Source organism: Pelophylax lessonae (genome assembly GCF_965119305.1).
Source record: "Pelophylax lessonae genome assembly, chromosome: 8".
In the NCBI taxonomy this organism is placed as follows: Eukaryota; Metazoa; Chordata; class Amphibia; order Anura; family Ranidae; genus Pelophylax; species Pelophylax lessonae.
In genome coordinates, this window is record NC_138775.1 from 98,871,817 (window position 1) to 98,895,235 (window position 23,419).

General features: G+C 43.6%; 1 protein-coding gene across 1 annotated transcript in view; it reads left to right on the top strand.

The window, feature by feature from the left end:
- TAB1 (TGF-beta activated kinase 1 (MAP3K7) binding protein 1) overlaps positions 1 to 23,419 on the top strand; it is a 340,288-nt gene that overhangs the window by 242,145 nt on the left and 74,724 nt on the right. The window contains exon 7 of the mRNA XM_082266654.1: positions 17,129 to 17,240. Within this exon, the coding sequence (XP_082122780.1) occupies positions 17,129 to 17,240 (112 nt within the window). The remainder of the gene's footprint in view (positions 1 to 17,128; positions 17,241 to 23,419) is intronic.

Sequence of the window (23,419 nt, forward strand, 5' to 3'; positions counted from 1 at the left end):
ACCCACAAACAAATCCTTGGGGGACCTATGCAACCACCTGGTCCCAGGACATTTCGGTCGCTTGATCTCATGTGTTGAATCCAATGGCTAATAGTGAGAAGTTCTATCCCTACCTCCACTCAAATTCATATTATTCCATCATTCTGCAAAGACTAGCAGACCTCTACGCTGCCTTGGTGCAGTGGTAAGGGGTGAATGGCCATGGCTTTCAAAAAGGTTTAGCTTTGTATTAAGACCAGTGTACCACACCCATGGCCTCCTGGATCTAAAGTTTCAAAGGGTTTATTCTTTGGACACAAAACTTTAACATGGAATCCATGAAGTCATTTGTTGCTTTCCACGGTTCAAGACACCTTCTGGCCTCTGGGAATGTCAAGATTGCCTGCTTATATGTCCTCATCTTTCCAACACATCGGTGGTTTCTGCTCTCAGCTAAGGGCACACATCTATTTCTGTTGGTTGCCTTTCCCTTTAAACCATCCACTGCAGCTCGGGTATTTACAAAGATTCCGGACCCTATGCTTGCTCTGCTTTACTTCAAGGTAATTACCCTTTTAGGATACTTGGATGACCTCTTACTGAAGAAACAGTCAACACAGGCTCTATTGGTCTACGTCCAACAGACTGTTCGAATGTACAGAGGTGTCTAATAGATCCAGAACCTCCGGAAGTCCGCAGTGGAACAAACTCATAACTTGGAGTAACTTGGCCTTCTCTTGAATAACGTCCTGTCCAGGGTTTACTCTTCCATGGGAAAAACGTTAGACCCCTCTGACTCCCGATGCTGAGGGGGCAGCGTGACAGACACCAGGCGGCGGGAACAGTACCGGAGGCGCGTGGGCTGACTGACAGGAGAGGAGACAGCAGAACCATGTGTGCTAATCAGCTGTTAAAATGAGTGAGGGGAGGGGGGAGCCAGAGGGGGATTGCACAGACAGGCACAGACAGCGTCTAGAGAGACTGACAAGGGGAGGCTGCAGGATCTTACATCAGACGAGGACAGACCAGGGCAGACAAGCAGTAGATCTGACAGTACCTAGAATCTTAGTACCGCTAGTACCTTAGCAAACGTAGCAACCGAGGAAAAACACCTTAGCAACCGGAGAAAAACAGCTTAGCAACCAGGGAATAAAATACCTTAGTGACTGGGAAAAATACCTTAGCGACTGGGAAAAATACCTTAGTGTGTCAGTTAATGTTTGTGAGTGTCAGTGAGTGCCTGTGAGTGTCGTGGAGTACCAGAGAGTAAGAAAGTAGAGTTAGGAAGCTAGAAAACGGCCACACAGGACAAACTTAAATTACTGAATCCCCATCAGATTATATTAGTGGGTACAATGCCCGGCGGGTGTGGAGATGCGATTTGGTGTACATCTTGTGGCATGTATACGTTCCTCGATCATGCGATCGAGGGCGAATACAGCTGCACAAAATGTAAGCACGTTGCTTCCCTGGAAGCTCAGGTCCTGAATCTAGGGAAGCAACTGGCAACACTGAGAAGAATGCCCATACTGAAGGAGAGCTGGGAGCGCACCCGCCAGGTGCAGGCAAGGGCCTGCACAGAGAAGGGCAGAGATACAAGGGTGCAGGCATCAGACCAGAGTAGATGGGTGACAGGAGGGGTAGAGGGGAACAAAGCAAGGAGGCCGGTCCTGGGCTGGAGCACCCCAATAAATTTGCCCTGTTGCGTGATGTTGGGGAAACCAGTCAGGGACCAGCATTGCTGGAGCAGAGCGACGCCCCTAGCTGCCAGGGGAAGAAATCCTCCAGTAAGGGAGGGAGAAAGGGAAAGGAAAGACAGGTTCTGGTGGTAGGGGACTCAATAATTAGAAGGACAGACAGGGCAATCTGTCACAAAGGCCGTGAGCGCCAAACTGTCTGTTTTTTACCGGGCACTCAGGTTCCGCACATCATGGATCGGGTGGACAGATTACTGGGTGGGGCTGGGGAAGACCCAGCTGTCATGGTACACGTGGGTACCAATGACATAAGCAGAGGGAGAGTCCTAAAAAACGATTTCTGGGACTTAGGAGTAGAGGAGTAGGACCTCCAAGGTAGTATTTTCAGAAATACTACCTGTACCTCGAGCCACACCAGGGAGGCAGCGGGAGATTAGGGAAGTTAACAAGTGGCTGAGGAGCTGGTGTAGTAAGGAGGGTTTCGGATTTGTGGAGAACTGGGCTGACTTCTCAGTCGGCTACCGGCTCTTTAGTAGGGACGGATTTCACCTAAATGGGGAGGGTGCAACCGTACTGGGTGAGAAGATGGCCAGCACGTTAGAGGGGCTTTTAAACTAGGTGATGGGGGGAGGGTACAGATGTAGAATTAACCAGTGGGGAGCAAGGTTCAGCGGGCACAAATGGGGACATTTGCGGTAGGGTGTTCATAGTTCCTAAATCCAAGGTGGGTATGGGGGAAGATCACAAGAGCAGCCTAAAAACTACATCAAACGAGGATATAGTTTGCATCTGGTCAAAATGACGAGGTTTGTATACCAGTGCTTTAAGCCTGGCCAACAAGATGGGAGAGTTGGAGCTGCTTATGTTTGAGGAGGACTTCGATGTTATGGGGATTACAGAGACTTGGTTCGACAGCTCTCATGATTGGCTGGCGACCATTCAGGGGTATTCCCTTTATCACAGAGATAGAGAAGGTAAAAAAGGGGGAGGGGTATGTCTGTATATTAAGAACGGTGTACAGGTAAATATGAGGAATGATATTAATAATGGAGCTATGGATGAAGTAGAATCCCTATGGGTAGAACTTCAAAGGGAAGGCACTATGGGGAAAGTAATATTGGGCGTATGCTATAGGCCCCCCAACCAGATGGAGGAGGGGGAGGCGGACCTCTTTTCACAGATTGAAGTGGCAGCAAGGAGGGGAAATGTCATTATAATGGGGACTTTAATTATCCAGATATAGACTGGGCAGAAGGAACCGCGCATTCATCCAAGGCTCGGCAGTTCCTAAATGTTTTGCAGGACAACTTTATGGGTCAGATGGTAAATGCACCGACAAGAACCAATGTGGTACTAGACCTACTGATTACCAACAATACAGACCTGCTCACGGATATAGAAATACGGGGCAACTTAGGAAACAGTGACCATAGGTCAATACGTTTCAGTATTAATCATAGTAACCGGAAACACAAGGGTAATATAAGGACACTGAATTTCAAAAGAGCCAATTTCCCAAAACTGTGCTCTTTGCTAGAACATATCAAATGGGATAGAACCCTGGGAACAAAGAAAACGGAGGAAAAATGGGAGTGCTTCAAGAGCATACTAAACAAAGGGATTGGCCAGTGCATTCCAAAGGGAAATAAATTTAAAAGAGCAAAACTAAACCCTGGGTGGCTAAACTCCCAACATAAAAATGCATATTAATACTAAAGAAAAGGCCTTCAAAAATACAAGGCTGAGGGGTCATTGGCAGCATTCAAGCATTACAAAGAGTGTAATAAGAAATGTAAAGGTGAAATCAAGGCGGCTAAAATAGAACACGTGAGACATATAGTGGAAGAGAGTAAAAAAAAAAAAAAAAAACCAAGAAGTTCTTTATGTATATTAATAGTAAGAAAGCGAGGCCAGAACACATTGGCCCCATAAAAGACAACAAACGGAATCTGGTCACAGAGGACAGAGAGAAGGTCGAAAGTGTTAATTTCTTCTCTTCAGTCTTCACAAAAGAATTGGGGGGCTACACTAACCCAGCTTGTAATGCTAAATTAAATAATACACCTCAGGAAGTACCCCCATGGTTAACAGAGGATAGACTTGGAACTAAACTAGAGAAACTTAACATATATAAATCACCGGGACAGGATGGCTTGCACCCGAGAGTTCTTAAAGAGATCAGCCAGGTGATAGCCAGACCATTATTCTTGCTCTTTAAGGATAGTCTACAGATGGGTATGGTGCCAGCTGATTGGAAAAAAGCCAACGTGGTACCAATATTTAAAAAAGGGCAGAGATATATCCCGGGAAACTATAGGCCGGTCAGCCTAACATCAGCAGTCTGCAAGATTTTGGAGGGGATGTTAAGAGACTACATACAAGACTTTAGTAATGAGAATGGTATTATTAGTAGTAATCAGCATGGATTCATGAAAAATCATTCTTGCCAGACCAATCTATTAACCTTCTACGATGAAGTGAGCTGCGATCTAGACAAAAGAAAACCTGTGGATGTGGTGTATCTGGACTTTGCAAAGGCATTTGACACAGTTCCCCACAAACACTTACTGTACAAACTAGGGTGCATAGGTATGGACCATAGGGTGAGTACCTGGATAGAGATCTGGCTCCAGGGGAGAGTCCAGAGGGTGGTGATAAATGGGGAGTACTCGGATTGGGCGGGTGTGGAAAGTGGGGTCCCCCAAGGTTCTGTCCTGGGACCAATCCTGTTTAATTTATTCATAAACGACCTAAAGGAGGGGATATCTAGCACAATCTCGGTATTCGTGGATGATACTAAACTAAGCATGCCAATATCTTCAATGCAGGATGTGGAAACCTTACAAGCAGACCTGAACAAACTAATGGAGTGGGCAACTACATGGCAGTTGAGGTTTAATGTTGAAAAATGTAAAGTAATGCACTTGGGCGTCAGAAACACAAAAGCAAGCTACTCACTAGGGGGGAATCTCTGGGTTAATCCAAGATACTAATAATAATATGTTTTAAGATGGAAAAGGACCTGGGGTCCTAGTGGACAACAGGCTTGGCAGTGGCATGCAATGCCAAGCCGCTGCAAGCAAAGCCAACAAAATACTGGCATGTATGAAAAAGGGGATTCACTCCAGAAATAAAGAGATCATTCTCCTACTCTACAAGACTCTGGTCCGGCCACATCTGGAGTATTCCGTCCAGATCTGGGCACCGGTCCTCAGGAAGGATGTGCTGGAGCTGGAGAGAGTCCAGAGAAGGGCAACAAAAATAATTAGGGGAATGGAGAACATCAGCTATGAGGAGAGACTACAAGCATTGTACTTATTCTCTCTGGAGAAGAGACGCTTGAGGGGGGATATGATTTCAATGTACAAATACTGTACTGGTGATGACCCTAGCATAAGAAACAAACTTTTCAGAGAAAGGGAATACAATAAGACACGTGGCCACTCACTAAAACTAGAGGAAAAACGGTTTAACCTTAAAATACTGTACGTGAGGGGTTCTTTACTGTCAGAGCAGTAAGGATGTGGAATTCTCTTCCACAAGCAGTAGTATCAGCAGGGAGCATCGATAGCTTCAAAAAACTATTAGATGGGCACCTTAAAGACTACAACATAAGGGGGTATACAATGTACGGTTAACATCAAACACACACACACTTAATATAGTTGGGGGGAGTACCGCGCTTTAAAGTGCTTAATACAACATAGATAAAATTATATACATATGTGAAAAAGTGCCAAAGTGCTTCTTAAATATAATATTCAAAAATTATGTGTCTCAATGTGTAAAATAAATACAATCCGATATAAATCCTTCAATTAATATAATAGGTGATAAAAATGGACTAAACTAAAATTCATCTTAGTAAAACCAACTATATCAATACAATATATAGTGAAAAAAAGTTATAAATCCGTGACCTTTTCAAAATTAAATAATGTGCTCTAAATAGGTGATATCCAATAAAGTGCTGAAGTGTCCTTAAAATAATTATATAAATAAATAGTGATCAACAAAATCTTCTTTATCCAAATTTGGCATGCAGGTGCTCTTTCGTGCGGTGCCCACTAGGTGTCCTAAGCGCTCACCTCACTGCTCCTTAAAAAGAGCCTTAAGTTGTATGCCTCAGTATGCTGTTCCTTCCTCCTTATTGGCATATATGTACCATTATGAATCCTCGGTTATATCTCCCTTGTATAAACAGCTATATTCCAGGGGATATATGCGGTCCTTTATATCTCCAAAAAAATCAAATTGGGCCAAACATGGTGAAGTACGTCCCATAAATTTATTTAAAAAAAGTAAGAGTAACACTCACATTGCTTTGCGTCTTGTTTCTAGCATAACAAACATTCCTTTGCCGATACGTCACTTCCGGTTTGGCTATCCTTGGAAGGAACAGCATACTGAGGCATACAATTTAAGGCTCTTTTTAAGGAGCAGTGAGGTGAGCGCTTAGGACACCTAGTGGGCACCACACGAAAGAGCACCTGCATGCCAAATTTGGATAAAGAAGATTTTGTTGATCACTATTTATTTATATAATTATTTTAAGGACACTTCAGCACTTTATTGGATATCACCTATTTAGAGCACATTATTTAATTTTGAAAAGGTCACGGATTTATAACTTTTTTTCACTATATATTGTATTGATATAGTTGGTTTTACTAAGATGAATTTTAGTTTAGTCCATTTTTATCACCTATTATATTAATTGAAGGATTTATATCGGATTGTATTTATTTTACACATTGAGACACATCATTTTTGAATATTATATTTAAGAAGCACTTTGGCACTTTTTCACATATGTATATAATTTTATCTATGTTGTATTAAGCACTTTAAAGCGCGGTACTCCCCCCAACTATATTTATCTGAATTGTGTAGGTTACCAATTTTAGTACCTGCGGCATTAAAGGTGTTATATTATATTGTAGACAACAATTAGAGAGACAGCGCGAGAATTTCACCAACCCTTTACACACACTTAATAGGTTGAACTGGATGGACTGATGTCTTTTTTTCAACCTCACAAACTATGTAACTATATAACATTGATAAACTAATAAATTAAATGCCTATTTTTCTGTCTGTTTAGCTCAGTAGATTACTCTGTAAAAATAGAATTAGATCCTCAACCTATCTCTAAATGTAAGTCCTCTCGGCAAGTTCACCATGCCAGGAGGGTGTTAAGGGTACTGACACTGGGCATGGTTAAATCCTGCCCCCCATCCTTAATCCACCGCTTGTCCTGTACTCACCCTGTGCTGTTCCTGGGTATTCCACTACTGCCAGATGGCCAGATTCCACTCAGATCACCTAGGTAATCTCAACAGAAGTAAGAGTGGGCACCTATCTAAACCCACCCCCCGCCAAAAGTGGGGGAGGAGGTTGGGGAAAAGTGTAATTTCTCTTTTGTTCATTGACGGACACAGTGCTCCATATTCAGAATCATAGGGTTATATCGCACCCCTACAGGAGTTGGACACTAGGCAGGAAAAAGACATGGCTACTGGTATACATTTCCCTCTCTGCTTTAGGCCTTCAGTTTTTTTCTGCCTAGTCAGGAGTAAGGACCTAGTTCCCTGCCGGGATCTTTGGCCCTGGAAATGTTTTCCTTTTTGAATGTTTTTTTTTTTCTCCTGTTTTTTTTCCTGTGAGATCTTCAATCATTTGCCAGCGAGCGTGAGCAGACCAGAGCTCTGCGCTGGTTTGGCCGCGACATAGCCCCACTGAAGTTAGGTCGCATATGACCGGGTCTTGGCCCGAGTCTCAGCTTTCCTCCTGGCTGACAGCCCCCCCCCCCCCCCATTTCGATGGTAAGGGGTTCTGTCTGGGATGGTGCTCTCCTGGTTCCATAGTATGTTGGGTAAGATGTATCTCTCCTCTCCCCCCTGGATGCGCTGTGGGGTGGACACGGGCACCCCCCTGGGATGGCCGGAACCTGTGGGGTCCCTTCCTCCAGACCCCCCTGTTTTCTGTGGTGCATATGGACCATCTTTGTAACCCCCCATTCGGGGTAGCATGTTGGGTTGGCAGGTGGCTGGGGCTGGTGTGCAGCACTCTACCGGTGGGGGGGTCCCCCCTTCCGCTTTAGCTATGGCCTGGGTTCCAGGGGTCCCTCCGGTGTCCCGGGGAGCCTCATGGGCGCTATGTGGTGGTGGCTATTGTACTGTGGTCGACGTCATTGCTTTGGAGCCTGTATTTTGCTCTATATCGTGTATACGTTTGTGTAGTGTGGTGCCCATTTTTGACAGGGCCGGCGTGCATTGAGAGCGGCGGCCATAACAGTGGAGCTTCGGGACTGTGATTTATGGCTGTGGGGGCCCCTCCCTTTTCCTTGGAATTGACTCCTGGGTGTCCTTTCCCCTGGTTCAGGCTGGTGGTAATCTGGTGGAGTGGTGAGGTATAGGTCTGGCGTGCATTGAGAGCGGCGGCCATAACAGTGGAGCTTCTAAGACTGTGATTTATGGCTGTGGGGGCCTCTCCCTTTCCCCTGGTGTTGACTCCTGGGTGTCCTTTCCCCTGGTTCAGACTGGTGCTACTCTGGTGGGGTGGTAAGGTGTGTGGGATCCCTCCCCCTCTGTTTCAGGCTGTGGAGTGCTCTGCTTATGGGTGCCCCTTCGGTGATACGGGTGCAATGCTTTCGGTGGGTGAGTCCCCTAGCACTGCTAGACAGTTTTTGCTTGTGGGTTCCCCCTTTAACTCATTGAGTCTAAGGCGCATGTTTCCCCACCTGACCCCTTCTCGGAGGCAGTAGGTCCCTCTGGGTTCCAGCCCTCCATTGATTTGTTTCCTCGGTGGAGCTGGCCTTTGGGCAGCGGGCTAGCAGAAAGCGCCTCTGGTCCTCCTATCTCATCGATCCCTGAATCTGGCTCTGCCGCCGCGGACGTGGCCCACCCTGTCGGGTATGTAGCCATGCTTCCTCATCTCTTAGTTAGGATGATTCCTTCACAGCTGTGGCTGTGCACGAGAAGGCGCTGATTGACGCACTGATTACATACCTGTGGGAGACTTTGAAGATGGAGGATGCAGCTGAAGCGGCTGCAGAAGGTGGCCGTTTCTTCTGGCACTTACAAGCCGTCTCGCACGGCAAAGGTGTTCCCATATACCTCCTATTTTGACAAGTTTGTCTATAAAGATTGGGAGTGGCCAAAACGTCTCTGTGGTACCTAAATGCTTTGCCATGTGGTACCTCTTTGAAAAGTCAGGCGTAGTCAAACTTTTTTCCACTTAGTGTCCTACTCCTGTAGGGGGCAGCGTAAACCCAAGGGTCAAGAAGATCTGGAGCTGTCTGTCAATGAACATCCAAAAAAAGGATTTTACGGTAAGACAAAAATCCATTTTGTTTTTGTACTTACCGTAAAATCCACTTCTATGAGTTCATTGACTGACACAGCGCCCACCTCTCTATGGAGTTTTGACACTGCTTGTTACTAAACTCAAGGCCTATAGCAGAGAGGGGGGTGAATATCTAATAGGACTGACCTTAGGTGTAGCCAAGTCTTTTTTTTTGCCTGCTACTCCTACTCCTGTAGGGGACGATATAACCCTACGGTTCTGAATTTGGAGCACTGTGTCCATCAATGAACTCAGAGAAATGGATTTTATGGTAAGTACAAAAATCCTATCTTCTTCTTTTGGGTGAGGTTTCGCTTTAGGCTAGGTTCACACTAGTGTGGGGCGTGTGTCCTGCATTTGCTTGGGCATGGCAGCATATTCATTTGAATCGTCTGCTGTGCCTCGTAAAAAATACACAAAAAAGGTGCATGCACCTTTTTAAAAATGCAGCTGCAGGATAATCGCATGGTCTCTTTGACCATGCAGTTTCCCTTCGGTTCCCGATTCAGAAAGAATAGCAGCCCGGCGTGTCTCTCAAGAGCAGTGCGATTAGGCCAAGGGTGGTTGCAGGTGCTGGCATCAACCTGAAATACAATAAGGGACGTTGCCCCTGAATTTAAGTAAATCATTTGCTGTGCAGGATCCATTACCCAATCGTTGGCTCAGCGAATGGATTTCTTTTTACAGCCTTTGGTGAAGGAAATACGGGCATACAGTGCATGCGGAAAGTATTCACAGCGCTTCACTTTTTCCATATTTTATTATGTTACAGCCTTATTCAAAAATGGACTATATTCATTATTTTGCTCAAAATTCTACAAACAATGCCCCACAATGACAACATGAAAGAAGTTTGTTTAAAATCTTTGCAAATTTATTAAAAATAAAAAAGGAAAACAAATCACATGTTCATAAGTATTCACAGCCTTTGCTTAATACTTTGTTGAAGCACTTTTGGCACCATATAAATAAAGCCTCAAGTCTTTTTGAGTATGATGCTACAAGCTTGGCATACCTATTTTTGGGCAGTTTCTCCTATTCTCTTTGCACGACTTCTCAAACTTCAGTCAGGCTGGATAGGGAGTGTCGATGCACAGCCATTTCCAGATCTATCCATAGCCACACCTTTGTTATCTTGGCTGTGTGCTAAGGGTCGTTGTCCTGTTGGAAGTTGAACCTTTGCCCCAGTCTGAGGTCCAAACAAAGCACTCTGGAGCAGACTTTCATCAAGGATATCTATGTACATTGCTGCATTCATCTTTTCCTTGATCCTTACTAGTCTCCCAGTTCCTGCTGCTGAAAAAACATCACCACAGCATGATGCTGCCACCACTATGCTTCACTGTAGGGATGGTATTGGCCAGGTGATGAATGGTGCCTGGTTTCCTCCAGACATGACACTTGCCATTCAGACCAAAGAGTTCAATCTCTGTTTCATCAGAGCAGAGAATTTTGTTTCTTATGGTCTGAGAGTCCTTTAGGTGCCTTTTGGCAAACTCCAGGCAGGCTTTCATGTGCCTTTTACTGAGGAGTGGCTTCCGCCTGACCACTCTACCATACAGGCCTGATTGGTGGAGTGCTGGATAGATGGTTGTTCTTCTGGAAGGTTCTCCTCTCCACAGAGAAATGCTGGAGCTCTGTCGGAGTAATCATCGGGTTCTTGGTCACCTCCCTAAGGCCCTTCAACCCGATCGCTCAGTTTGGTGGGGCAGCCCACTCTAGGAAGAGTCCTGGTGGTTCCAAACGTCTTCTATTTACAGATAATGGAGGCCACTAAGCTCATTGGGACCTTCAATGCTGCAGACATTTTTCTGTACCCTACTCTAGATCTGTTCCTCAATACAATCCTGTCTTGGAGATCTACAGGCAATTCCTTGGACTTCATGGCTTTCTTTGTGCTCTGACATGCACTGTTAACCGTGGGACCTTATATAGACAGGTGTGTGCCTTTACAAATTATGTCCAATCAATTGAATTTACCATAGGTGGTCTTCAATCAAGTTGTAGAAACATCTCAAGGATAATCAGTGCACCTGAGCTGAATTTTAAATGTCAAGGCAAAGACTGTAAATACTTATATATACATGGGATTTTTTTATTTTTAATACATTTGCAAAAATGTCAAACAAACTTCTTTCAAGTTGTCATTATGGGGTATTGTTTGTAGAATTTTGAGGAAAATAATGAATTGAATCAATTTTGTAATAAGGCTGTCATAATAATATGTGGTAAATGTAAAGCGCTGTGAAGACTTTTCGGATGCACTGTATATCATGGATACAAACCATTTCCGAAGAAAACTTAGAAAATTTACAGTATTTGCTGAAAACTGGAATTTTGAAACTATGGACATTTCACCTTTGTAAATCTGCATGCCCATAAGAATAGATCTGTTGGCTGTTAGACATTTCTTTACTAATTTGCAGTTGGAGAACTTTTCAAATTAATATTTGCTTGAATGCCCTAATTTAGAACCTTTTATTTTGCATTATGAGGGGACAACATATGCCCAGATAGATGACACTGCCATGTGCAGTTCTGCAACCCCCTTATTTATAAACCTTTTTGAGGAACATGTCTTATCTGTCCACTACCTTTTCTGACCATGTCAAATGCTGGATGCGTTATATAGATAACCTCTTCCGCATTTGGACTGCCGGTGAGACTGAATTCTTTGCCCCTGTTGACTTTCTGAATAATATTTTTCCTGGGATAGTGTTTAATCCAGCGATTTCATTGCAAAGCATCGCTTTCTTTGATGTTAGACACTGATAGAAAACATCAGTTGAATGTGATGTACTAGAGTACTGGAACAAGGGTTTTCTACAGTACTTGACCAAGCTTTGGCTAGACTGTTGGCAGGTAATACCAAACCTTTGAAGATGATAGACAGACCATTGTTTGTGCACGTATTTACCATTAATCAACAAATCAGACCGGCAGCAAATTGTAATGTTAGCATACTCAGAGCTATTTGTTTTTTGACCCCCCAATCTAAAGGTACCACCACAATTGGTACGCAAACGCAATAGAACTCTGCTTGAGATCTCACAATTAACATGATGTTATTGATGCCATGTGTTTTTTATTTTGACAGATGTGGACAGCTGAATGGACTTGTGTCATGGGTCTCTATGGCACTAGTGGCCTGATTGCCTGGTGTTCTTGGTTGCCATGGTGCATGAGGCCGCAGTGCACATGCATGAGCCACACAGCGAGCCCCCATTGGATGACTGTCCCTAATCAGGCACATCTGTCAGATGCGGTCAGGTGATGATCGGTTCATAATTTTGATCAGTGCACATACTGCCTAGTACCTGCCTCGGCTTCTATTCAGTGCCCATACCCATTAGGGTTATGTATATGATACAGGATGTTTTATTCTGATACTTACTCTGATGTGTGATCTTTTTTGGCTGGTTTGATGACATCAGAGGTCAGAGAGGTGGCTTTTTGTGCAGGCTTTTAATTGGTGGAAGGCATTTTTAATGTTTGTACACTGTTTTATGCGCCTAAGCAAGTGGTCCTGCATGGTTCCAAAATGCAGTTAACTGTTGTGGTGTGATCAGTTGATTAGACAACATTTTTAAGATCCACGTGTGCTTGCAATGTTTACTTCTTGTTATGATGTTATTGATTTCCATTTGGTAGTTTCTATAGCACCCACCTAATCTGCCATTTCCAGAAATGTGTGGGATGGAAATATTATATATGACTTTGTAGGCTCCAGAAACTATAGTGCACATTTGTTGCAAAACTTACTGCTACTAAATAAAAAATGTGCAGCTAAAGTTGCTGGAAACTGCTGCACACTAAAATGTCAACATTTAAAAGGTTTTGATGACCCCTGGTCTTGAAAACCTAATAGGGGTTTAGGCTCAATGCACATGGGGCGTAGAAAGAAATGAGCTGCAAAGCCACTATCAATGGAATGAAAGAGCGGCTGTAAAAACACGCTTTTAGTAGCTTTTTGCATTGGAGGTAATGCGCGTTTAGCCGCGTTCACTTTTAGCAGCATTTCCCTGCCTCTATTCAAATTCAGTGGTTCCATATGAGAGCGGTGTTAACCGATCCGACTTTCAGCCCATTGATTTGAATAGAAGTCGCATCTAAATTAGGTCAGCATGATCTGACTTGTGGTGCACCTGTGCTCTGAGGATCTTGAGGGGGAACCTCACGTCAAAAAAAAAAAAAACATACCAGGCCACATAATCCTCAAACTGGTGGGTGTGAGCGCTTTGGGGCAGGGGGGGGGGGCTCTGTGCCCCCACCCCAATGCACCTTGTCCTCATGTTGATGGGGACTAGGGCCTCCTAACCACCCTGGGCGGTGGTTGTGGGGGTCTTTGGGCAGGGGCTTATCAGAATCTGGAGGCCCCCTTTGACAAGGGGCCCCCAGGTGATTAATCCTCACGGTGACACCAAGTACCAGCAGTGGATCATTGGAGCATCCTACACAGAGCACCTGCACTTTATATCCACACTGCACTGAAGATTAATTTGCAATTTTGCACCAAAGTCACCTATGAACTGTTTTGCATCAATTTTGAGCACCTCTGATTGAATAACTACAGAGACTGCATCTCCCATCACCCTTTCCCTTTTTTTGATACATTGATTGTATTTATATTGCATTGCATTATTTATTTATTTATTGCACCGTATTTATCTATATAGATTTGCATAAACTTGGCACTCTTATTATCCTAAGTAGCACCCCAAGGTCATTGGTATTTATCATTTCCTGTATTAATTTAAAATTAGCACCAAGCACTTTACCAAGGTTATTGCCCCATTTTATGATTTATAGCCTACTACTAATATAACTGAAACTGTTTGCATTGGCTAAGCAATTATTCAGCAACAGTTTATTTTTTGGCAAGCGCTATAGCTGGCCCCATTCATTGTGGCTATTTTCCTCTTTGTATCTTTTCTTTCTATAGCAGTTGCATTCCTATTTAATTTTTATCAGATCCTATTCTTTAACTTTATATCATTAGAGTTTACCTAGGCGTGAGGGATATACACTCCCAGTATATTATTTCTTATGGGGTACATTGTACCACTACCCATTCACCCCAAAAAAAGGCAGGGTTGTGCAAATAAAAACAAGAGACCGTTTTGACAAGTCCTTTATTCAAATCTTCCTTCGCTGCTGCTGTCTTCTCCGCCGCTGACCCATTCCTCTTCTAACGCTGTCTCCCATCGTTGTGCTAGCTGCACTCTCTGCCGATTCTTATATAGCCATGGGGCATGGCCATTTGGTGACGTAACCATGAAATTCCACCCCTTGTGACATGTCACATGACATCACAATGGGTGGGGTCTCTTGTGGATGTCACCAGGTGGCCACCCCCAATTGCACAATGACAGGAGACAGTATTGGAGGAGGACCGGGTCTGCGGCGGGAAAGACGGCAGCGAGAAAGAAGATCAGAGGAAGATTTTTAATAAAGAACTTGTCAAAACCATCTGTTGTTTTTATTTACACTACACTGCCTTTTTTTGGGGTAAATGGGTAGGAGTACAATATACCCAATACTCATTCACATTCCGATTAGCCCCCTGCTCACTGACTCCCACAACCCGTGCCCAGGGTTGTCGGCAAGAGGTCCTTGTCCCCATCAACATTGGGACAAGGTGCTTTGTGGTGGAGCTACATGCTTGAATCCGGGTCTAGTATAGATTTTGGGGGACACCACACCGTTTTTCCATTTTGGCGTGGGGTTCCCTTTCAAGATTCATACCAGACTTAAACGGCCTTGTATGAAATGTGCAAAAAGAAAAAAACAAGCTCAGCTTTGCTCTTCAATAACACATATTTGAAAAAAGTCCTTAATATGTGCTATCATGTGTCCCTTCACCAGTGTGGAAAACTGGCACCACTGTGCTCCCTAGCAGCTCACCTCAAATAGACTTAGGCACGTAATGATGTAAAATCCATAAAGTGGTCATACTATTTTTCAACCACTAGATGTCCTCCATACTTTTCTCCACAATGAATTTTAACAGCCCTAGCTGAAAATCTCAGCAGTCTTGGGGATCATTTATCTTCATTTTTGTCATATAAAGGGATGAGAAGTAAACCTCTCATGGTAAAAATGATTGTTTATTAAAATGAAAGCATAAACACTTAGAATTGCGACTAGTGGGTCCGGCGATCACTCAGGCTGACTGCCCCTGATAGTATCAGCGTCTCTTCCGGTATTCTCCATCTACGCCCTACGCGTTACGTCACGAATCACGGGACTTCTTTAGGGGATGATGGAGAATAGTAGCTAATGTCTTAATATAGCCTATTGTATTACTAGATGGGTGTTGCAATTTAGATACATGCTGGCTGGGGAATAAAAATGTAAACAAAGACGCAATCCTACTGGAGCCCATAAATAGAGACTCAATAATAATTCTATAATACTTAAGTAAAATTTATTATAGAAAAACAGCTTTCCATATTAATAATGCGGTCACCAATAGTTAATACATTTTAAAAATATGTACCGGAAAGGACACATATATATATATATATATATATATATATATATATATATATATATATATATATATATATAAAACAAGTGGCTGGTGCATAAACAAATAAAATATTAACATCATATGAATAAAAGGCAACAAAGGACCCCGTGTATACAATGCATCAGCGTCAAAATGCCTGGAACATAAAATGATGCTGTGTATACTAGGAGAGGGACTAGTGAAGAGGGTAATGTTATGTTTAATTATTATGTGTAGGTAGCCTAAAATTTGTAGATAGAAAAAAAGAGACTAAAGAAATTAATATTAAAAACTTGTAAGACCATATAATAATTAGAAATCATTGATAAAACAATTAAGGTCAAATTCAATATTTAACCCTGCACGGGTGAGAGTGTTCATAAAAAAAAATGTATTTAGACTCAAGCTGGCTGAGGGTTCTAATTTTATGATTGCCCCTTCAATGTCTACTAAAGGGCTCAATGCCCCAAAACCATAGATGAGTGGGGTCCCTATGATGTACTAAATCAAAATGTTTTGATAAGTTGTGTTTGTCATATCCTTTTAATATATTTTGTACATGTTCTTTTTATCTAATCCTGAGCAATCTCTTTGTACTCTCTATATATTGGAGTCAGCAGCTGCATTCCATCTCATAGGGAACAATTGATTTTGACATGTCAAAAAAATAAAAAAATGATTGACGCAGCTTAACATTGCATCCTAATGCTTACATGCGTTTACAAGCATTTGGCATTTGAAATGCCAGTAAACTATGTGCTTTAAAAAAAACGTCAGTAAACTCAACTGCCTCTAAACGACTGAGTGTACATGTACACATAAGATAACATTGAGGAGAGTTCAGGGGCTACTGAAAAAAAAAAACGCCCAACTGCTCCTAAACATGAGTTTAGCAGCTGCAATGTACATGAGGCCTTACTCTTTTATCTGTTGTATTATCTCTCTCGTTACCCGGGTAGTATGTTCTCTACTGTAGTTCTAGGTTTTAAACATCTCACTAAGCCCAATAAAGAGTTATCAGTCTGTCAGATTCATTATTTAGCTACCGTACATAACTTACATTATAAGAATCTGGCAGATTGTGCATAACCATTCATTGTGATTTGTAATGGCCGTGGTAGAACTAAGAATTCAGCAAAATTGAGATCTTGCATCTAATAATCCAAAATATGTAAAAGTCCTCTTGGTGTTCCAAAAGCTTTAGAATTAAAAAAAAACACATTTCGCTGGGTGCCCGGGAGTCTATGGTTGCGATCAGTGTTGGGGACGGATGGTGGGGGGGGGTTTTGGGAGATCATTTGGTACATGTGATTCTGCTCTTACTAGGATCACCCTATATGCCTTTTATTTCTGAGCTGTCCCACTGTATCATGTTACCATTGTTGCCAGTGTTCATTATGCTGAGTTTTCTTTATGATCTTAAGTTTTTTGTTCTGCACTGTTGATGGTTGTCATCTTGTTATTTGAAAACTTATTGCAAACGAAAAAAAACACATATGCTTTGGACTTAACTTGCAGCTGTATTATTTTATTTTTTCTGTATGTAATTCTCAGTGTGTAAGTACTGATCACAAATTTTGTGGTTTACCCTTAGGGTTGGACACAGCCAAGATAAAACAAGCGGGTGTAATTGGTGGCCAACCAAGTACCCGCAGGATCGGTGATTATAAAGTAAAATATAACTTCAATGATATGGAATTGCTGAGGTGAGAGAAAATTCACTGTGCATTTTGTTTCTGTCTTTAATATTAAGATTACAAACGGTCACATGAATAATAGGACTTCTAAGTAAACATTCTTATAAAGAAAAATGGTGCAGCTTACCAGCCCTTAGATATGGTGTTTTTTTTTTTTAGGCTGTTTTAAACAGGTAACCCTGCCAATAATGCACTTAGGTTAGTAACACACTTTAGTAACACACTTAGTTAACGCCAAGGTTGACAACTCTTTGTGTTGTATCTAATGAGCAGCTCTATGGTCTCCCTAGGATGCTTACTACTGATTTGGTCTACTCCTTATCTCCATCATGTAAAGAAAGTGGCTGCTTTTTTTTTTTTTTGTTCATAGAGAAAAACTTGGCATGGCTGATAAGACTGCTTGATAATCATTGTAGCACACACAGAGTGCATGGGAAGTTAGGGGCTTACAGGATTTCTCAAAGTATCAACTTGCTTCATGTTAATTGTACAGTACAGGACACAGGCAACATATTCATGGGTTGTTTATGCGTACCTTCAGGTGACTGGAGACTGGCAAGCTTTTGAGAACACACACTGCCTTCACTATAACCCTACCCCACATTGTAAATCCTCAGTTTTGTGCTAGTGTCTGAAAGTGATGGTCCTCTTCTTCTTTGCTTAGAAATCAGCTTCACGTATTTATTTTTCTATATTTTCTTTAAAACCTTTAATCAACATTAATGCTACCTTGGTAAAACCTTTGGAGCAGTACCTAGACCCCACGCTGTGGGGACAGCAAAAAATGTTACTATGGGTGCTGGAACCTACTTGAGCATTCACCTTGGTACTTAATATAACGCATTGAGTCAGCCAAAGGGTGCTATACAGGTCCAAGGCCCTGAAGACCTCTTTGGGGATATGCCCAGGGTGACTGGGGAAGCATGGAATTTATATTCAGTCCAGAATCATGGACAGGTAAGACAGGATAACCCTGTATCTCTGACCCTTGCTGTAAAAACAGGGCTACGTTTTTAATGTATTCTCACAGTGCAACCTATTCATATTTGGTGCTAAAATTTAAAGTGTCATTAAACCTGGACTGTGAAAAAACTCTTATTGCATGCTATATAACAGAGTGTTCTTACTCACAAAGCACTTTGTGAGTATGAGCGGCAAGATAGAATTCTGGTCTCGGCTGTCAGACAGGTTCTTCCCGTCCAATCTTCAACTATCCCCAGTCCAGTTAAGGGACTTACGAGGGGCAGTATATGATTTGCTGTTGCAAGGATTGATTGTACCGGTTCCTTTTCAGGAACGTTTTCAAGGGTTTTATTCAAACCTCTTCACTGTGCCCAGGAAGAAAGGGAAGTTGCATCCCATCCTGGATCTCAAGGTCCTGAACCGCTTTGTGCGGGTACAGTAGTACATTGTCAGAAATTCATCCGCCCGGTAGTGGCGTCCCTACACCAGGGAGATTTCTTAGCATCCATAGATATCAAGGACGCATATCTACACATACTATTTACGCTGGACACCAGCGGTTTCTTCGCTTGGCAGTCGCAGAGGAGCATTATCAATTTGTGGTGTTACCCTTTGGTCTCGCCTCAGCTCCCAGAGTGTTTACCAAGGTCTTAGCACCGGTATTGGCATTGCTGCGCCAGCGGGGAATTGGGGTACTGGGGTACCTAGATGATCTCTTGTTGAGAGTGGACTCTCCTTTCAGTCCAGTCTTGTTGTGGGATCTGACGGTCACTGTCAGAACTCTGCAGGATTTCAGTTGGAACATCAATTTCAAGAAATCCGCGCTGACACCTGTCTTGAGAGTGGATTATCTGGGTTTAACTCTTGATTCAGCCTTGGCAAAGGTGTTTCTTCCTCCAGACAAGCTACAAAAGTTGCAGAAGGCGATTCGGTTGTTGATTGCGAATAATCTGTCCTCTCTTCGTGTTTGCATGCAGGCCTTGGGTCTGATTGTATCAACCTTCCAGGTGATTCAGTTTGCTCAGTTCCATACCAGAAAGGGAGATTCTTGTCAAATGAAACAAGGATCCAAAGTCCTTGGACTCTTTAATTCGGTTAAGCCACAACACAAAGTCTGCTCTGTTATGGTGGATTCAGTCTCCAGCACTATACCAGGACAAGTCCTTCCTCCATTGTTTTGGATGGTGGTGACCACAGACACCAGCATATCAAGCTGGGACAGCTCTGTGCCCAGGGTACCTGGACGATGGAGGAGTTTGAAACTACTGATAAATATTTTGGAGCTCAGAGCAATAAAGCTTTGTCTGAGCCATTGAATGACTCATCTGCAGGATTGTCTGGTTCGGATTCAATCAGAGTTTGTTTGGTGAGTTTTTTGAAGTTGTAATTTTTTCCCACAATTCTTTGCAAAATGAAGAATGTCATTTTTTTTCCACAAGTTTTTGGAAAATGTGGAAAGAAAATGAAAACGCATTTTTTTTACACAAAGCTGTGCATTTATGCAATATTTTTAACACATAGCATCTACATAACAAAAAAAACACTTTTACAAAGCCTAGCCACATACAGAGTCCCAACATCCAAGTAGCACTTTACACAAAGTTGTCAATTTTTCCACTTTTAAGACTGGGCCTATTTTTGACACTTGGTGTTTACAAGCTAAAATATTTTTTTTGCTAGAAAACTACTTAGAACCCCCAAACATTATATATTTTTTTAGCAGAGACCCTAGAGAATAAAATGGAGATCGTTGCAATATTTTTTATCACACCATATTTGCGCAGCAGTCTTCCAAATGCAATCTTTTTGAAAAAAATTAATTTTTTGAATTAAAAAATAACAAAACAGTAAATTTAGCCCAATTTCTTTCCAAAATGTGAAAGATAATGTTGCGCCGAGTAATTAGATACCCAACATGTCATGCTTCAAAATTGCGCACGCTCACGGAATGGCGCCAAACATTGGTACTTAAAAATCCCCATAGGCAACATTTTAAAAATTTCTACAGTTTACCAGCTTAGAGTTACAGAGTAGGTCTAGGGCTCAAATTATTGCTCTCACTCTAACGATCGCGGCGATACCTCACATGTGTGGTTTGAACACCGTTTACATATGTGGACGGGACTTGCATATGCGTTCGCTTCTGCGCGCGAGCTAACGGAGACAGGGCGCTTTCTTTTTTTTTTTTTTTCCTATTTATTTTATTTATTATTACACAAAAAAAAAATGTTTTGATCATTTTTATTCCTATTACAAGGAATGTAAACATCCCTTTTAAAAGAAATAGGCATGACAGGTCCTGGCATGACTACACTAAAACAGAAAAAAAAAAAATTGTTGAAAAAGAAAAAAAAAACCAAAAAAAAAAACGTCCCTTTAAACCGGTCGCTAGGCAACGACTTTTGACGTAGCTCCGGTCCTCCAAGACCATAGAGTCGAGTGAGGGCCATCTTGCCCTCACTCGACTTCCTGTCTCTGAGGATCCGGGATCGGATAGCTTTCCCCGCTGCCGGCGGGTCCGGTAAGCTGGGAAAACGTCTAGGACGCGGCGGGGGGGGGGCACCTCTTCCCCTGCACCGTAAGGGTAATTCCGCTGCGAATCTGCCACTGGGACCACCCTTATCTGAAAGCCGACCGTCCGCCGTTTAATAAAATACCGGAGTTATGGGGGCTATCTGCTGCCATAACCCCAGTATTTAGCTTTTAATGGCCGACGTATGTAGTCGTTAGGCGGTCGGTAAGTGGTTGCATGTATATAGCAAAAATTGCACCCCAAAATACATTCTATAAAGGGAAGTGTACAGGAATAGTCCGAGTCCATCTCCGATCCGCTACTATTAACGATTTCAAATTCCGAATCGGGGATAGGAATTGGATTCGGATACTGATGAGAGCTCCCTGGTGCTCTCATCAGTCATGGAGAGGGCCCGAAGGGCCTCCTCGCTGCTGTACATCCTTTTTGACATGCTGGCTGTGATGGGCTGTGCGACTGGTGACGGTTGACTGCGGTTCACTGATGGGTGGCAGGTGACTGATAGGTGGCAGGTGACGGTCACTGATGGATTCACAGATGACGATGACTGATGGGTTGATAGGTGACGATGACCGATGGGGTGACAGGTGACGATGACTGATGGGGTGGACAGGTGACGATGACTGATGGGGTGACAGATGACGATGACTGATGGGATGACAGGCGACGATAATTGATGGGTTGACAGATGACGATCTCTGGTGATAGGTGAACTTCAGGCTACGTTCACATGTGAGCGTAGCGATCGTGGGCAGAATCACTGCGATTCTGCCCGCGATCCGGAAATCATTGCAAATCGTGGGACGCCTGTGCGTTGCCCGTGATTTGCAATAGCAAACGCTGTGCGATGTTGCCACGATTTCCGCCTGCCAAATCTCGGTAACATCGCACAAACAACACATGACGCCCCAAAGAAACTCTTGTACCTTTTTTGGGTGCAACATCGCACAGCATTTGGGGTGCTATTGCAAATCACGGGCAACGCCCAGGTGTCCCGCGATTTGCAATGATCTCCGGATTGCGGGGAAAATCGCTGTGATTCTGCCCGCAATCGCTACACTCACATGTGAAGGAAGCCTTATGGGTGTCAATTTCTGGGCACTGATGAGGTGACTGTTGGGTGACAGGTGCAATTGGGGGGGCTGAGGACTGTGTGGGGACCTTTATTTTTGTGCTTTTACATTGTGACAGGTATACAGAGCAGTAACTCACTGTTTCTGGCTCTGCTCTCCTCACACTGGAATCTGTGTGAGGGGAGAAGAGCTAGTAACAGTGAGTTACTGCTCTGTGTTTACATTTTTTGATCGGCTGTGAATGGATTCACAGCCGATCACATAGTAAACAGCCACTGTCAGTGACTGTTTACTACTGCCGGTGACTAGCTGTGTTCCTAGGGAACACAGAGCCACCGACATGACCATCTTCTGGGCTTTCCTATTGTGATCGGCTGTGTGATTAGATCACAGCCGATCACGTGGGAAACAGCCATGCCCATTGGCTGTTTCCCCCCTGCCGGTGACGCGCTGTGTCCCGGGGACACGCTGCCACCGACAGTGCAGGGCGGCGCGCACACGATCGCGCGCCTGCCCTGTCTGAATGGGCTGCCGTCATATGATGACGGCCCAAAACAATGGTCGCACCGATCCGCCGTCATTTGACGGCGGGCGGGCGGCAAGTGGTTAAAGAACTGTTTTTTTTGTTTCTCTTTGAGGGTGTATTGTGTTTTCAGGGTGAGCTCTAGTTGTTCCTGTTTGAGCTCCATGTTCCCTGGTTGGCTAAGTTTAGCCTTTGGGGAGTTACATTTCCGTTTGCATTGTCTTCCCACCCCTCATGAATATACTGCTTTGGGACATCCCTATAGTCTCTGACTAGATGGAGCTGCGTCTGTCGATGAACGATAGAGAAAACTGGATTTTTGTAAGAACTTACCGTTAAATCTTTTTCTCTGAAGTTCGACAGACGCAGCACCCACCCCTCTGCTTCTGAGTGGGGTTTTTTCTATTCTAAACTGTCGGTTGTTGTGGAAGACGTGTAGAAGTATTTCTCACTGGAAAAGGAGCTAGGGACCAGGTACGATCCCAGGACGGGGATGCTGACAGGATACTTAGCTGGATACAGGTTCACCAGAGGCGCAGAGTCTAAGTGCTAGCTGGTATTCACCAGGGCCCCCAATGGTGGGGATGGATTTGGCTGCATGCTAATACCAGGTCGCGGTCCTCCGGATTCCCTAGCCAGGCCAAGAGCAGGTCCAGGTCCAATAGCCGGTAGTGGAAAAGCAGATCAGGATAAGTCAGAAGAGTAGTCAAGATGAACCTGGGTCAGGGCTGGCAGCAGGTAATCATGGTCAGAGGCAAGCCGGGTCAGACGATCAGGAACAGCAGGTTAATTCAGGTACAGGAGAGCTGAAGATCACACAGCAAAGATTCAGTGTGACCACTGCCCTTAACCGTTTGGCGCCAATGGTGATTGCACGTGCATGCGCGTTCATGTGAATGGGGGGTTGCCTTGAACTATCCTATGGTAGCCTCTAACTATTCAAGGTGCCTCTGCGTGCGTGCATGCACATAGGCGTTCACTAACTTGCAGCGCCAGTGCACCTGCGCATAATAGTGAATCCCTGACATTACCCTCTCCTTATGGGCAACCTCCGCGTGCCCAAAAGATTCCATTTCTGAGGATGGCTGCGAAAGAA